Source organism: Eurypyga helias, unplaced genomic scaffold, assembly GCF_000690775.1.
Source record: "Eurypyga helias isolate BGI_N326 unplaced genomic scaffold, ASM69077v1 scaffold13150, whole genome shotgun sequence".
NCBI classification, from domain to species: Eukaryota; Metazoa; Chordata; class Aves; order Eurypygiformes; family Eurypygidae; genus Eurypyga; species Eurypyga helias.
In genome coordinates, this window is record NW_010227699.1 from 21,460 (window position 1) to 37,525 (window position 16,066).

The following is a 16,066-nucleotide window of genomic DNA, read 5'->3' on the forward strand; positions in this document are numbered from 1 at the left end:
ATGCTTGACCAACCTGATATCCCTCTCTGAGAGCATGACTTGCTGGGTGGATGAGGGAAGAGCAGTGGCTGTTGCCTACCTCAACTTCAGAAAGGTTTTCAACAGTCTCCCCTAACACCCTCCCAGGTAAGCCTAGGAAGTGTGGGTTAGCTGAGCGGACAGTAGGTGGATTGAGAACTGGCTGAACAGCAGAGCTCAGAGGGTTGTGATTGGTGGTGCAGAGTCCAGCTGGAAGCCTGTGGCTGGCAGGGTTCCTTAGGTGTCGGTACTGGGTCCAGTCCTGTTCAGCATCTTCATCAATGACCTGGACAAAGGGACGGAGTGTACCCTCATCTAGTTTGCTGACGATACCAAACTGGGAGGAGTGGCTGCCAGGCCAGAAGGCCGTGCTGCCTTCCAGTGTGACCTGGACAGGCTGGAGAGCTGGGCAGGGAGAAATCTAATGCAATTCAGTAAGGGCAAGTGTAAAGTACTGCATCTGGGGAAGAACAACCCCATGGATCAGTTGGAGGCTGTTCTCTGGGAGGGCAGCTCTGGGGGAAAGGACCTTGGGGTCCTAGTGGACAACAGGATGACCATGAGCCAACAGTGTGCCCTCACGGCCAAGAAGGCCAATGGCATCCTGGGGTCCATTAAGAAGAGCGTGGCCAGCAGGTCGAGGGAAGTTATCCTCCCCCTCTACTCTGTGCTGGTGAGGCCTCACCCAGAGTGCTGTGTCCAGGTCTGGGCTCCCCAGTTCAAGAAAGAGAGGTAACTACTGGAGAAATTCCCATGGAGGGCTGTGAAGATGATCAAGAGAATGGAGCACCTCTCTTCTGAGGAAAGGCTAAGAGCTGGGGCTGTTTAGTCTGAAGGAGAAAAGACTGAGAGGAGATCTCAACAATACTTACAAATATCTTAAGGACGGGTGTCAAGAGGATGGAGCCAGATTATTCTCAGTGGTGCCCAGTGACAGGACAAGGGGCAACAGGCACAAACTGGAATGTGGGAAATTCCATCAAACATAGGGAATACTTTACTTTGGGGGTGCCAGAGCACTGGAACAGGCTGCCCAGAGAGGTCATGGAGTCTTCTCTGGAGATATTCAAAACCTGCCTGGATGCGTTCCTGTCCAAACTGCTCTAAGTGATCCTGCTCTGGCAAGAGGGTTGGACTAGATGATCTCTAGAGGTCCCTTCCAATCCCTACCACCCTGTGATTCTGTGACAAAATCATTCTCAGAGACACATACCTGTGCCTGCGTGTATTCCCAAGCTGCCTCCTCACTCCAGACAGCTACCGGCAGCTCTTGATTCTCAGTACTTCACATGGTTATGCTTCGCCGTATGGTAACATGGAATTTGTTATGATTTTTGTAGGTGAATTTAAGTGTAACACATTTCAGGATATTTCAAAGGCTAACGGGATTGACACATATCATCGTTTCTCACGCACTGTTTCATGCTGGACCATGTCTAGGAAAAAAGAAGGCTACTATTTTCAGAAAGCATTCTGCCCAACTTGCTGAATAACTGTGTTTCTTTTATTTTCTATAATCATTTTGTGCAGACTACTTCATGAACACCAGGGTAACAGGGCACTTGGAGTAACAAACTAATTTTATGTTAAAGATACTGCTCTAATTTCCTAGTAACTAGAGTACTTGGCACAGTGAACAGAAAGAGGGCTTCAAAAGCTAACAGCCAAGTTATACTGAAGGAATGGTGCTCTAAAACTGCAATTCCAACACAATCCATGTGCTGGATGATGCATGGTATTCCCTTGCTGCAACACGCTTCACTTCAGTATCAATATACATTGACTTTGTTGCTACTAAATACAATGAAGGTCTCTTTTCTCTCTTTCTAAGAGCAGGCTGTAAGTCCCAGAGGTTCTTAGGTAATTAGGAAGTATCTGATTTGTCAACCCCTACACAATCTTTTCAGGTAAGCAGTACTTAAAAATACCATCTTCCATTTATCAAGCTCCGTAGCTCAGTGGAAGATTTTTTGTAAATTCTCCAAAGAATTTTCTTTCAAGGTTTCTGGTTTTCTGAGTCAGTTTTGCTGTTATTACTGTGTCTCCTTACTTGGTATGCCCACCTGCATTCAACAACTCTACATTCCAACTCTATAAGCACACTTCCAAGAAAATAATCTGTTATGATTCAAGTTCACAAGCAACATTAAAAAAAAAAAAAAGGCAGGAAGAGATCATTAACAGCAAAACCTGATCTCAAATATAGCTATGGAATACTAAGGAATTATAAAATGTAAATCAACAGAAGTATTCAGGGTTCAACAAACAAGTGAATTCCTCCCAAACCTTTTTCCCTGTCACACTGCTGCACCAGCAAGGATAGGCATGACAACGGGACCACTCCATTACCAATGCCAAAGCACAGAATGACACAGACCACTGGGAGCACAATCTAGCACGCAGATTATCATTATTATGGTTCTGAAACCTGATTACATATTGAATACATCTGTAATGTACCTCATTGCTTTCCTCATCATGCTGGTTGTCCATCTTACCAGCTAAATGATTCCACGGTGAAAATAAGGGCAACTGAAAAATTTCAGCTAGGCCACGGACTGTACAGATGATTATCATCAGTAAAAGGGACCTATGGCCAGATCTACAGCAAGCAATGAAGATCTCTGAGCCAGAACTGGCCCTAGTACTGGCAGGGCTGACTGCAGACTCAGAAACACAGCCTGAGCTATTAGCTCTATTGAGAGACTGCAGTCTCCATTTCCAGGATGCCTGCATTTCTCATACTCCAGTGAACCATATGGCAGGATGCATATTTTAATAGACTATTGGTGATTTTTAACACTTTTTCTATGTCTCCCAAGTTTTAGTTCCAGAAATTCAGTCCTTTGCTTTTAACAGCATAACATTCATTCCATTTCTCTGGAAATGTAATTTATATTAGTCAGTAAGCACCAAATGGCAAGGAAGGAATACACACCACTTTTCCCTGCTGTAAGAAAAAAAAAAAAAAACCTCAGCAAACATTTTAATGTTCCAGAAAAAATACTGCCTCACGCTTAAGTTTCCAATGAGCCACTAAACTAGACCTACAAAATCATTCTGGAAAGTTCTGTTTTCCTGACAGAGAGGCATTTTGTGAAAAATTTAAAACATAAACATAAGTGACATAGTTGTAATATAATTTAATCCCTAAACTGGGAAGAATTGCAATTTAAAGAAGTCAAAACTGTTCATGCCATCCATTTCTGCACAAAGCATATTGGCTTCTCTGTCTGAACCGACTTTGATGGTAAGCCATGTAGCAATTTGCTGCTGAAAAGTTCTTAATTCACAGCCTTGCAGGATGCCTAAGGCTGTATAGCTTGGGCAGAAGACAATGCAGATTTGCCAGGATGGATAATTGCACATTTATATTGTAAGGGATACAGCATGCAGCTGACACTTTCACCACTGATCCCTGTATCAGCGCTTCTGAAATCATTCACTGGTTTTTAAAACCAGTATAGTGGTTTTTAAAAACCAACACAACATCTTTCATATTAATAGACACAAACTGGAAACCTAAATAAAGCAGATTTAAGAAAATTACATTTTTTAACTGGAAAAAAAATATAAAAAGAGAAGACAGGCCATACAGTCACATGTTGAAGGTAAACAAGCAGTCATAAATACAGCAAATTATGGTAAAAGTATTAGTCTAGTAGTTGTATGCAACGTAGCAAACAGCCTGCTTTTATAAATAAGATTCAGCACACACTACTGCTTTGTTTGCCCCACCATTTCTCCATGATTGTCTTAAAGCTAATGCATAAAATAAAAAAACAGACAGACAATTCAGACTTGGCTTGACAGTGCCCTGGATAACATACTGCCTTCAGGAGGAGGTTGCATCAGATGACCTCCTGAAGCCCCTTCCTTCTCTGATCCTCTAAGTATGCTACTCTTCTCTTTCCCCTCACTGACAAGAGGGTGAGACAAGTAAAGTGCGTGACAGTGAGAAGTATGGTTCCGCTTTAAAGACACTGCAATATTTTTGGTTTAGAAAGAAGGCCGTTAACTGTATTTTAGACAAAAGGAGTAATACTGAATAGTATTAAAAGAATTCCAGATAATGAAAAACCGTAAGAAAGGTTAATATCCAGTAACTACAGGCTTGAATGTGGTACTATCCAAGTGGTGTGTTCCTGACACTCCTTGTAAGTACTTACTTCCATTTAGTCATATCCAGAGTCACCCAGATGACACACACGAGCTGCAGCTTTGGAAGTAGAAGAAAATCTTCAACATCAGACCTGTGCGCAAGATGTAGCCTGACAGCATCACCTGCCTTCTCATATGCTTATCCATGCAATTAGAGAGAGTGTACTCCTCCAACGTACACTAACACAGTATGAAAATTCTACATATTCTTGCTCAGAAGGGCTCACCTGCTTTTGACACTCCTATACTACAGGATGATTTCTCTGTATAGAAATAATACATTGTCCCATGGATGTAAAAGGAAAATTTTGGAATTGCAAATGTGAGGATGAAGGGGGTGTTTATTTTCCTACTCACTACTCATTTTATATGTGAAAAGAACCCAGACTCTAAAATCAGGAACTGCCCTGTAAAGACTGCGTAAATGCCTGGAGCACAGGAGCAGGGGCAGCACTCAGAAGGATGTACATTGAGCACAAAGCTTAAAACTTGTTAGTCTGAACGTGAAGGAATGTAAAAGCACAAGTCAGGCAGTTTCTCTTCTTTTTGGTTTAAAAATCCCCACTCCCCAACTACGCTGCTGACTCTGATTCAGTGCTTTAAGCAAAGGGGACCTGAAGATGTGGGAGAAGGGCCATCACTCCTTGAGTGAAATAATAATGTATTTGTGCTTTGACCTCCAACCCCATGTCTGAGATTAAAAGGGTGAGCATTCACTTTTTCATCTTCTGCCTTCCTCCCTCTACCTGAGATGAGAAGACACCATCTGTTTTTAAAGTCAATAAATTATTCCAGTTTTCTACTAACAAAGTTTTTGGGGTTTTTTTTGTGGAAACACCTCAACTCTTAAGAGCAGATACTTGTTATGGCAACAGTGGCAACTCCAAACTCTGAAGAGATTTCTTAGGGTAAGACCCTGTGCACGTGTTCAAGGAAACAGGATTCAGCTTTCAAGGAAAATAAGAGGGTGAGATTTATTTACAGACACACTGCTGAGTAGCCTTTTGCTCTATAAAGCAACGAAACCAGCAATACTATTACACAGAGAACCACAACAGTCATCTGATTTGCTGAAGATATTAAAGGCCTTAAACTAATGAAATTGGCATAAAATCAGCCCCTTGAGAGTTTGTTATATGGTACATAAACATGAAATACAAGCAAAATTGTATGTGTAGTTGTTTGCCAGAAAATAGAAATCGCCTTTATTTATTTTGGAACACAAACTGACCTGGTACTAAATGCATATTAGCGTTAAAAAACCTGTCAGTATGTTAAACTGAAATGTATGCAGGCTGTGTCCCAAAACTGTTGCAATACAGAACATTTTCTTAAGACATCTGCAAGGTAGTCATAATAATAATGACTAAGTTTATGATGCTAATACAGATCTAAATATAAACAAGTACTTATTTTTAAAATACGAGAGGCCTTCCCAGGTATACTGTGGGGTTAAAGAACACACACATTTTTGGAAAATACATATGCAGATGAATTAAGCTATAAAATGTAACCTGTGTAGGATAGTGCTTTAAGTTTTCCTCATAATGGTAGCTCAAGGCTGGTGATCCTGACTCGAGGTGTTAAAAAGGCAAGCAATATGGCAGGGACAACTAGCTTCCAGAAGCTTTAATTGCAAGTATGCATATTTGATCACGGCATAAACAGTTTTAACTCACCTCTTACTTGGTTTCTGCAGCACAAGCATAACATTCTCCAATAACATCTTTTATGTGACTCAAAAAAACCTGAAGGAACAGGTGTCCAGCTATCCTTAACAGATGACAGGCACTTCTAGGCCTTTTTTAAAGGAAATCAGATATTATATCCTTTTTCAGTCACACTGCATCTAGGGAGATGAAACTTTGGATGACAGGCTGGACAGAATAAGCAAGGAAAGCACTATTCGAAGAAGGTATGGGATGGAAACATCTGCTTGGTAACAACCAGTATAAAGCGTATTTTTTCCTGAATAACAAGGAAAGAAAACCCTCTCAAGGTAAAAAAAAAAGATGACAACATACCAAGTACTAACTATGTTTATACCTGAAGCCTAATGCATAAGGGAGCACAAGTGAAAATGCACAAGAAAATTCCTGCTTTCTGCAAGGGCAGTTGACAAGGAGCTGAGGGAAGGAAAAGTCAGCTCTGCCCTACCTAGGTAAGTAATGGCAAGAAAGTTGTGAGAGGTGCAAGTCCAACTGGCTTGCTAACTACCGCTGGCAAAGTTCCTCTTGTGCAACTGGTGTAGGACAGAAAAATGAAGAAAAAGGTAATTAACAAGCTTCCCAATATGTATCTGTAACAAGTTAGCATCACTCATAAATTTCAGAGCAACAATAATGAAGTTTACCAAGACTGTAGGAATTGTTCTTTCTCTTTCCTCCCGTGCGGTGTCACGGCTCTCTTGGAAAAACAAACAATTATAAGGCTGCAGTAAATGTCTTTTTTATCAAACACTTCCCTGCTTTGCTTTGTTTTCTCTAGCTCTTCAACAGAAGTTCAATTCATGTGTGCTATTGCCTGCATCTGACAGGCTCTAACTCACTCTTACCAGAGAAGTAAAAACAGGTAGAAAACCCTGCATGTGTAGGAGATTTCTGTCATTAATAAAAGCAAAGGTAAAATATAAACTAGACACATTAACTGGCTGAAAGAGAAACAAGATGATAGGAAGGTTTTCACCACTAGCTATCTTCCTTTCCAAGAAGTTCATGTTCTGAGATTTCCTGTAACTGTGCTGGATACAAGAGAAGGAAGACTGCTGTGATATCTCTTATGAGAGAAATCAAGTATATTGAAGACCTCACAAAGTCTGCTATGGATGAACTCTTACATTTCTTCAAAACAGTATGAAAAACTACCCAGAATTTGCAACGAACAAAAGGAGAAAAAGGGAACCCATCCCAAAGGTTTTCTGAGGTAGCCAAAACATTTTATGAAGGGTCATGCTGTAGACACCTGAATGTGTAGCTAAACTGATTGTGATTTTGCAAAGGAAATTAAAATCCACAGCAAACCACCATTAGATAAGGAAATAAGGAAATAAAGAATAGAAAGGGAATGTAATGAGTACATAGCTGAAATAAAAGTATCTAGGTGTGACAGAAAACCGCTTTGCCTCAGCGTTGGGGGGGGAACCAGCGGTGGCAACCATGTGCAACACGGTGCAGAGAATGAATGGTAAAAAGGCACAGTCTGCAAAAGAAACACTCAAAAATCTTAACACCACAAACTCTGAGGGAACTTGCAGTCTCCCTACCAGAATTCTGAGTGAAACAGCACATCAAATGCACATCGGGCAGAAAGGATTTTTAAGAAATGCATCAAAATGATGCACTGTATCAGATACGGACTGCAACCTCAATATACTTTTTCCACCTCTCAGGGAACACAGGTTCCTCATTCACTGCTTGCATGAACATAACAGTAGAAGGATTTTGAACAGAGTATATGAACATTTTGCCCTCTTCCTCTCTGGAAAACTCACAGCAGCCCACTTGTTTATCCTCCAATAAAAACAAACAATTGCATGAAACTTCTGACTGGGTGAATTCTTTTCCACTCTCCTTGGTGCATTTCTGTTAGGATGTTTATATTACTGCTTCAGCTATCAGTAGTTATTATTCATTTGAACTCATTACTACTTTCCACTGTGTTTAATATCCTAATGGGATATTATTAGTTGTTACTTCAATCCAGCTGTCTCATATTCATCAACAAACTATACTTTCACATAGAAGCCCTTTTTTTTTTTTAAAGGCATTCTAACATCAGTTTTAACACTATGAAACATTTAATACCTATTGTCTCAAGAACTGTCAACCTTCTTTCTTACTATTTCACATGGCAGAATTCTTGTCTCCAATTCTACTGTCTACCCTAATCTATTTACATCACAGCAGTAGCCTGATTAAAACACTATCAAGCTCACAAAGCCTCTACAATTTCACAAAAATCAGATGCTTCAAAAGTCAAAAAGCGACAGAAGAATGTGGACACTAATAAGCACATGCAGCTGTATGCCCTGGATCAAATATCTGATGATTTCGAATCAACAGCTACCACTGGATGAATTAATCCTTGTGAGTGAAACAATGAAAAGCATCTTAAGGGAAGCACCCCGCAGTTCCAGGGGCATTTCTATTACAGCTCATCAGTGCAGCTCACCTTCCACTACTTAGTTGCTCTCAAGTGCTATTCATATTATACCTGCAGGACTGGAATGAATGTTTTATGCATCTATGGTTAAGATTAGACGTGGAAAAGCGTATCTGATAATCTGCATTAACAACAGTATTTGGCAGCATTTTACAGTTTGGAACTCTATTTTTAAAAACATCCTCTCTGTGTAATTACATGCTTGAAATGCTTCCTGAGGGACTGATCTGGAGAGCTTCTGATTTTACTTTGATGCTGAAAAATCACCCCCTGTGAATCAGTGTCCTTGTTCATTTACACTTCTCAATTATATTTAGATCAACAGTTTCTTTCCCTGATTCAGCCTTGCCGTCCCCTGTAATCAGCAACGCATTGGTCCCTGGCATTGTATCAGTAAGCCCCTATAAGTTGGCAACAGAAGACTTACTTCCTCACCTTGGCTGCTGGGGTAACAGCGTATGTCTGAACCACCACCACCAGATTTACTAAAGCTCCTTACAGGCAGACCGAAATGAAACTGGCATTGTCTGGAGTGTTTCTAATTAGAAATGCAAATACATCCTTATTCAAAAAATGAATGCCCGGGTCTTCCCAGCACTCTCTGTGCTGGTAGTCAGTATCTCTAAGGGATAGCTGAGTATCATTTAACCAAACCCCAAAAAAACCCTCTCACGGGAGCGTCTGAATAATGGTATTAAATAAGTGGAAAGCTGCATATGTCCTTTTTAATGAGTTAAGTGTTATTTTTTATCTCCTGAGCTTTTGTCAGAACTCTACAATTGCCAGGCTGTTGAATACATTCAAATACCAGTGAATACACTTCAAGCCACATTGATTTCTCAGGCAAACACACACGTTGTGTAGGATCATGGGAGGCAGGCTCTTCTCCCATTGGTCCTAACTTCTTCAGTTCAGAGGAGGAGTATCTGCTCTTTGCTACCCAAAGCTCCAGGTACAGCCAACAATTTCTGATACTTTGGTTTTTCTTGCCTTGTCAGATTGCCTTCTCACAGTTTTAAGTTCTCCTGAAAATGCTCTGATGTCCTGAACTATCTTAGAAATGAATATTCAATAAACAACTTACCCGAATCATCATGACTGAGCATCTGATGTTATGGATTGTGTCATACACCTTCTTAGAAATGTCCACAAACTGGTTATCATCGAACAGATGCACTGTGTTCTTGCTGAGGCTCTCCAGTGCAATACTGACTTGAGAAATGAACTCTGGAATCACTATTCAAAAAAGAAAAGAAAACACAAACCAAATTCAGTGAGCATAAAAAGCATAAAACATGTCATTTTTCTTTCTGGAAAATTCTCTCGCACTGATTAAAACTTTATTTTTTAAAAGCATTATAGTAGTAACACAGTTTTAAGCGGGAACACATTTGTAATTCTTAGCACAGTGATAGAAAAGCTCTCGGTGTGCATGCAAGCTGTGGATGGTTATGCACTACAACAAAGAAGGGGAAAGCTTCAAAGGAGGGGTTGGGGAAGCAGTTGCAAAAACTTGCCAGTTATTTCAACAGTACTTTTACCCAAAGAATCAGGATGAATAACCTGTTGGAGAGACTATTAAACAGACTCTGACTATTGCAGAATCAGCTTTCAGTCTGAATGGAGACAAAACTACCAAAGATGGGTCCCACAACTGTAACCTAGACTGACCAAGGCAGTTTACCTTGTTAGATTGAATCAAACAGATTATAAATTTTGAGCCAGTTTGATATGAACCCAATCTTTACCCAGAATGTCCTCAGCATTTTCTTTGGTGCTCCATGGCCTAATTTTGCATGGTGACCTGGTACCACTGTATCTCACTTGATCTTTCACACCAATTTGAAGCAAAGGAAACCCAACACACAAAATACAGAGTAAAGAAAGAATGCAGAGAGAAAACCCATCACACACAGAAGGACCTCAAACAAGTACAGATCAACCTCATTTGCAACAGCTCGTTTCCTACTACCTGAAGAGCAAAGACACCGAATGAATGAAAAGTGAAGGGATAGAACTCAGATTGTAAAATATTCAGTATGAGTAACATAGAGCTTGTGTTGGTTTCAAATACAAGCGTAGTATGCTTTCCATCCCTTCCTCCACACGTAGGTGCTGTGTAATTCATAAATACATACCACTCGAAAGCTACACGACCAATACCTTCGGTATGAATCATTTCAGGCAAGCTTTAAAGAATACAATAAATTTGTATGCAGACAAAGCTTCAGCTGAAGTCAACAGGACTTCAATTAGAAAATCCAGCAACATACACTTTCCTGATATTTAAAGATTCACCCATAATGCTTGAACTCCTAACTTTACATGGAGAAATCCACGTAACCCTAACATTTAAATTCACATGCCAGTACCTTCACAGTCTTAGAGTTCAGCTGTTTCTCTCTAGAGCGCAGAACACTTACTGCACGTGTCAGTTCTGAGAAATAACAAACTTCAGGTAATTCAGTGGGAGTGGGAAAGTTCATTTAATTCTGTAAAACAGGTCTCCACAAGTGTGAAACAAGCAGATGCCATTTAATTTGAAAAATAGGGTATGTAAAATTGTTTCTTCCCTCTTCAGCTTACCACTTGAATTACTTTGCCTTCTGAAAAGGTCAGTGGGAAGAACAGATTTCTTAAATGCTATGGGAAAAAGTCAAGGTACATTTTTCATTAGCGACCTAATGTAGTAATTAGGGAGAACAAGTACCTATTTATTTTGTGCTTTTTGAATTTATATTTTTTTAAGAAACAAATACAGAATTTTAGAACATAATTTTTTTTTCTTCTGTTTAACAATGATCTTGGCCTCTAGATTATCAAAATAACTGCAAGTGTGGCAATTTTGAAATACGCAGTCACCTCATACGTTTACATAAAATTAAACGTTCAGCTCATGCACTGTAAAAATGCTGCAAAGGATTTTACACAAATACGTACTTATAGCTTGCATGCTACTGGTGGAGTCAGCGTTAAACCACGGGCTGCACTTGGATTACGATCTCAGTGGTTTCCCCCTGGTAACGTTTTTAAGATGGTTGCTTTTCACCAATATGATTTTACACACAGATGATTAAAACACAAGACTAAACTCTAACTATAGAAAACATACATAACAATCTGCTAATGAAGTATAAAAATACACTCAGGCTGTTACAAGGGTATCAAATAGTTCTTATTATTCAATCATTTACCCTATATCTGATTAGATAATTCTCTCAAATTTCAGACTCCTTTCTTGAGTATACGTGACTGACTTAAATTTTGATTTCCCAACAAAATGACTACTTAAAAATAGGTTCTGGTAGACATATGAGGTCTTATCCATGGATCACTGGCATCAAATATACTTGAATTCATTCACCCCCAAATGGTTTGGGCAATGCCCTGAAACACTGCATTAAGTGGCCTAGAATTACATTAATAATGTGCATCTTTGCTGTATTCGGATTTATTTTTCCAGGTGCCTCAATGCAGAGAAGTGGATGCAGGTAAAAGCAGGTTGGACAAGATTAATTTTTTTTGAACCTTTCAAAGGCAAAGAAAAATTAAACACGTAAGGAAAATGAAAAATTTCAATAGTTATACAATTGAGAAATATTGTTAGATTCTTGTGGTTTTAACATTTCTGAAAGTCAACATTGTAATTTTTACTTGAAATTTTGCTTGGGTTTTTTTTCAACAGGAATTAGGAGCAAATTTTAAAATGAACATCTATAATCCTGCCTTTCTTCAGGGGGAAGGTGTGGAAAGGAGGAGGATGTTTTCAAAAATACCAATAATGCTCATAATCATAATGTTGAAAGTCCCCAAACTAATTTACAGATTTCATGCCGCCAAAAACATTTCTTGAAATTAAGCTTATTTATTTTAAAATTCACCATGTCTTCCCTAACTCCTCTCGTTTTAAATAAACAATACTATTTGTCTTTCTTAGACATCTAATAATTTCTGCTTGATTTTGACATCTTCAACCAAAACCAATTAATGAATCCTGTTTGTAGTTTGACAGATGTCATAGTCCATCTCTTCACCCAGAGGCTACCACATCTGTACATCACAATGACATCAGGTAGCATGGAAAAGGAAACTTCAATTATCAACTTTGTGTGTTATTTTTAGTAACAAAATCAGCAGGACAACAGGTTTTCAGCTTTGCAGGTGGTCAGTGACAACATGTGAAAATAAGAACCATTCTACTTGCACCTTTTAATGAAGTTGTGATTAACTGCACTTCATCAGCAATCAAGATAGCCTGATACTGAAAAAGCAACACTCTCCACAGCTGAAGTGTCAACATATATGCAACATTCACCTACAGAATGCCTTAACAAAATGAGTATAACTGACATGGAGAGACACGACCTCCTAGAACTGATCCAAAAATAACAATGATAACTTCCCCTTCACCCTGGCCCATTCAAAATGTTTATGGTTTTCAATTGTGGGAGGGAAAAAAAAAAAAAAGAAAAAACCCTAACAATACCCATTTCATTTATTTGATAAAGACATGAAAAAACAGATTGCTTATTTTTCACCAGTCTTATACTGAGGTATTGCAAATAAGACTATTTGGTATTCTGATATCTCTGCAGAATTATCCCCAGGTCCCATCCCTTGTGCTTATGTTGAAATGTACAGGCAGGGTATGGTTCTCCCCCTCAGTTCCTCTCATCTCAGAATGCCACAGTTTCTCAAGGATGTCAGGAGAGAGCAAAGTGGTGGATTACTGAATGAACAGATACATGGTCTATCTCCAAAAAAAGAATTTGTGGCAAATGACCAAACTTTCACCTTCAGTGATTATCTCTAAGTATAAACACTCTAAGCAACTTACTGTAAATAGACTGGAAAAAGGTTCAAGAGCTCCCACTAGAATGAAGTCTGAAAAACTACTCATTCAAAGGCAGGTCTGAAATGGAAATGGCACACAGTGCACAGATGAGTGAAGAAAGCCTCTGGCAGACCTACAGATCCCAGCTACAGTAGACTCTGCAAGACTGCCACAGCCATTGCTTGAACTGAAATTCAGTGATCTTTCCGCAAAGCAGAAGACTCTTGTTGGGCAGTCAGCCATCCAGAGGCATCCTCTGCAGCCAAATAAAAGAGCCATAGGACTGTTGGGTAGGAGATATGAAAACATGAGCAGCATTCCTAAAACGTTTGTCTTGACAATATACAAAAATAGAGAATACCCAGAGTGAATAAAAAGTTTCAACTAACAAAGCATGCAGAATAAATCACATGAAGGTTAGTACCTAAAGTGAACCTTTAACATCTGAGTGAAGACTGCAGAATTTAACATGAATGGCATTAGGAGGACTTGTTGTCAAGAACAGGAATCTTCCACAGTTAGCTGAAGCAATTGCTACGCAAAAGGCTTTTTTTTTTTTTTTTTTTAATATGTGAGCAAGACTGCGTGAAAAAATGGGTTTCCTCCTGAGGATAATAAAATCAGGGTCATTGATGAATTAGGATTCTAAGAGGAGGACAAAGCCCCACGAGAACTTAAAAAAGCCTGCCAGAAGACAGATTCTAAAAAAGTAAGCAAAAGCCAAAAGCCTGGTCATGTAAAGCCTATACAGGCACTGAATTAAGCTCATATGAAACTATTCAAATTTGCAGGTAGGCAAATTGAGATGAATGCAACTTAGACCTATACCAACCCACATGTTTCAACCACTAAGCTTAATACCTTCTTTCAGCGCACTCTATTAATCAGCCTCCAAGCAGGAAAGAATAGCCCCACCAAAATGTTTAACACCATCCACCATTTGGCCAGTAAGATGGCAAAAACCAGAGGCTCTGGTCTTGATAATGACCTTGGTTCATTGCAAGATCATCTGTGCTGAGAAAAAAAAGTATTAAAAACAAGTATTAAAACCTGTTCAAACACACAATCACACAGTTGTATTTAAAAGTGTTTTACCATGTTCTTCATTTTGTTATTTACCCTTTCATCAACTGAACAATTTATATCTCTATATTTAGTTCTCTAAACAAAAAACATTTTTCCCAGAAGGGCGCTGAATTTCACTGCTGGACAACATGAGAGTATTTTTTCATAGCCTATACAACAAATCCACTGATCACTGATTCTGATTCCATTTTTAAAATGCCTTCTACATTCTAAACACCACACCTAATTATTTGAAATACACTGGTTTTCTATTAAACCAGTTATCGCAGAACCAATTACTTAGTATCCTCTGCACATTTAATCATGTTCTTGGCTCATCAACTCCTTTCACAGCATAGGTATTTTTATCATTACTCAAGGCTTTTTAAACAATGGAAGAAAAAGAGAACTACAAAAAAATTAGCGTATCTTAACTTTTTCACTACTCTACCTTACAAAGCACCTACTGAACTTTGAGAACCTAAAATCTAACCATACCATAGGTGGCTCTTGCTTTGACAAGAGCCTAGGATCACACTGGGATGGATACTGGCCTTTAATGAGACCCCATATGCTGCAGTATGTTAGCCCACGCTCTTTCCTAAACACAGGAACTATACTGTCCATCAAATCTAAAATTCCTCTCCTTTTCTAAGAGTAAAAATTTCCATTTCAGCGAAATGTACCATTCAAGCTTTTAAGTTCTGCATGTAAAAATTATCAAGAGGTGTTGATGATGAAAAAGAAATCTATCCTTCTAACAGACAGCTAATAGATGATAATTCTTAACAGCGTCCTGACTTCCCTATTTAAAGGAAGAAGCTTATCCAAACCTTATAAAGAAAAGAGTTGCCACGTACACTTAAATCATGACACCAGGTAAATGCTACAGGCAAGCAGCAAGGTGAGCATTGTTTTCCTTCTCATTAACGTTTCATCAACATTATTAATAGTATTAGTATTACTTTCATTATTATCATTATCATAATTTGACTTCAATTATTAAAATGTTCTTATCTCAGCGCACAAGTTTTCTTACCTTTCTCTACTGGGAGAGGGGGGAAGCGAGCAAGCAGCTGTGTGGTACTTTGTTGCTGACTTGAGTTAAACCATGACAATTGGGTTAGTCTAATTTTGTTTAGCACTGAGAAAGCCACACGGCAAAAGGAATAAATGCTTGAACCCTACCCTCCTGAGAATGCTTTTTGATACTACATCCTGGAATTGTACACTATGCTTGATCAAACTAATCTAGAATTTATGCAGGGGAATGAAAGATTTTCTTTAAGGATGTCCTTCATCTTTCAGCAAGAAGTTCAGATGAGTCCTCCTGTGACAGTATAAGCAGAGTTGTGGCAAGTGGTGTGTATCTCAAGTATTTTATTATCACCCATAATCTGGTCACCAAGCATGAAAGTCAATGTGATGGGTACAGAAAGTTTGCTTTCAGAGGATTTGAATAGTTTTCCAGATGTAGGAATTCAGCTAAAGTGAAGCATAAGCCTTTGCTTATGCTATGGTTGAAAAGATTCAAAACACAGTTACTGCTTAAATGAAGGGTAACTCACGAGAGAAAATATGAAATCTAGTTAATAATGGCAGTGTCTTTATTCAGTACTACTTTATTTCATTTCACTCTTTGAGTCTAAAGGATAGCTTGCACTTCTTGTGATTCAAAAATAAGGCTTTGCAAATTTTTTCTTGAGTGGTATCTAAGAATTGCAGGTAGTAAGAACACTGTATATTCTGGTAACCTTGTTTTACTGCTAAGTATTATGCCTATCCTTAATGTCATTTCAATCCAAAGTGGTATAGAAAGAACTAATA

At 38.9% G+C, this 16,066-nt stretch overlaps 1 protein-coding gene across 1 annotated transcript in view; it reads right to left on the reverse strand.

The window, feature by feature from the left end:
• LOC104513754 (catenin alpha-3-like) overlaps positions 1-16,066 on the reverse strand; it is a gene marked incomplete at its 3' end in the record, with an annotated part of 48,768 nt that overhangs the window by 17,435 nt on the left and 15,267 nt on the right. The window contains exon 2 of the mRNA XM_010157214.1: positions 9,425-9,576. Coding sequence (XP_010155516.1) covers positions 9,425-9,576 — 152 coding nt within the window. The remainder of the gene's footprint in view (positions 1-9,424; positions 9,577-16,066) is intronic.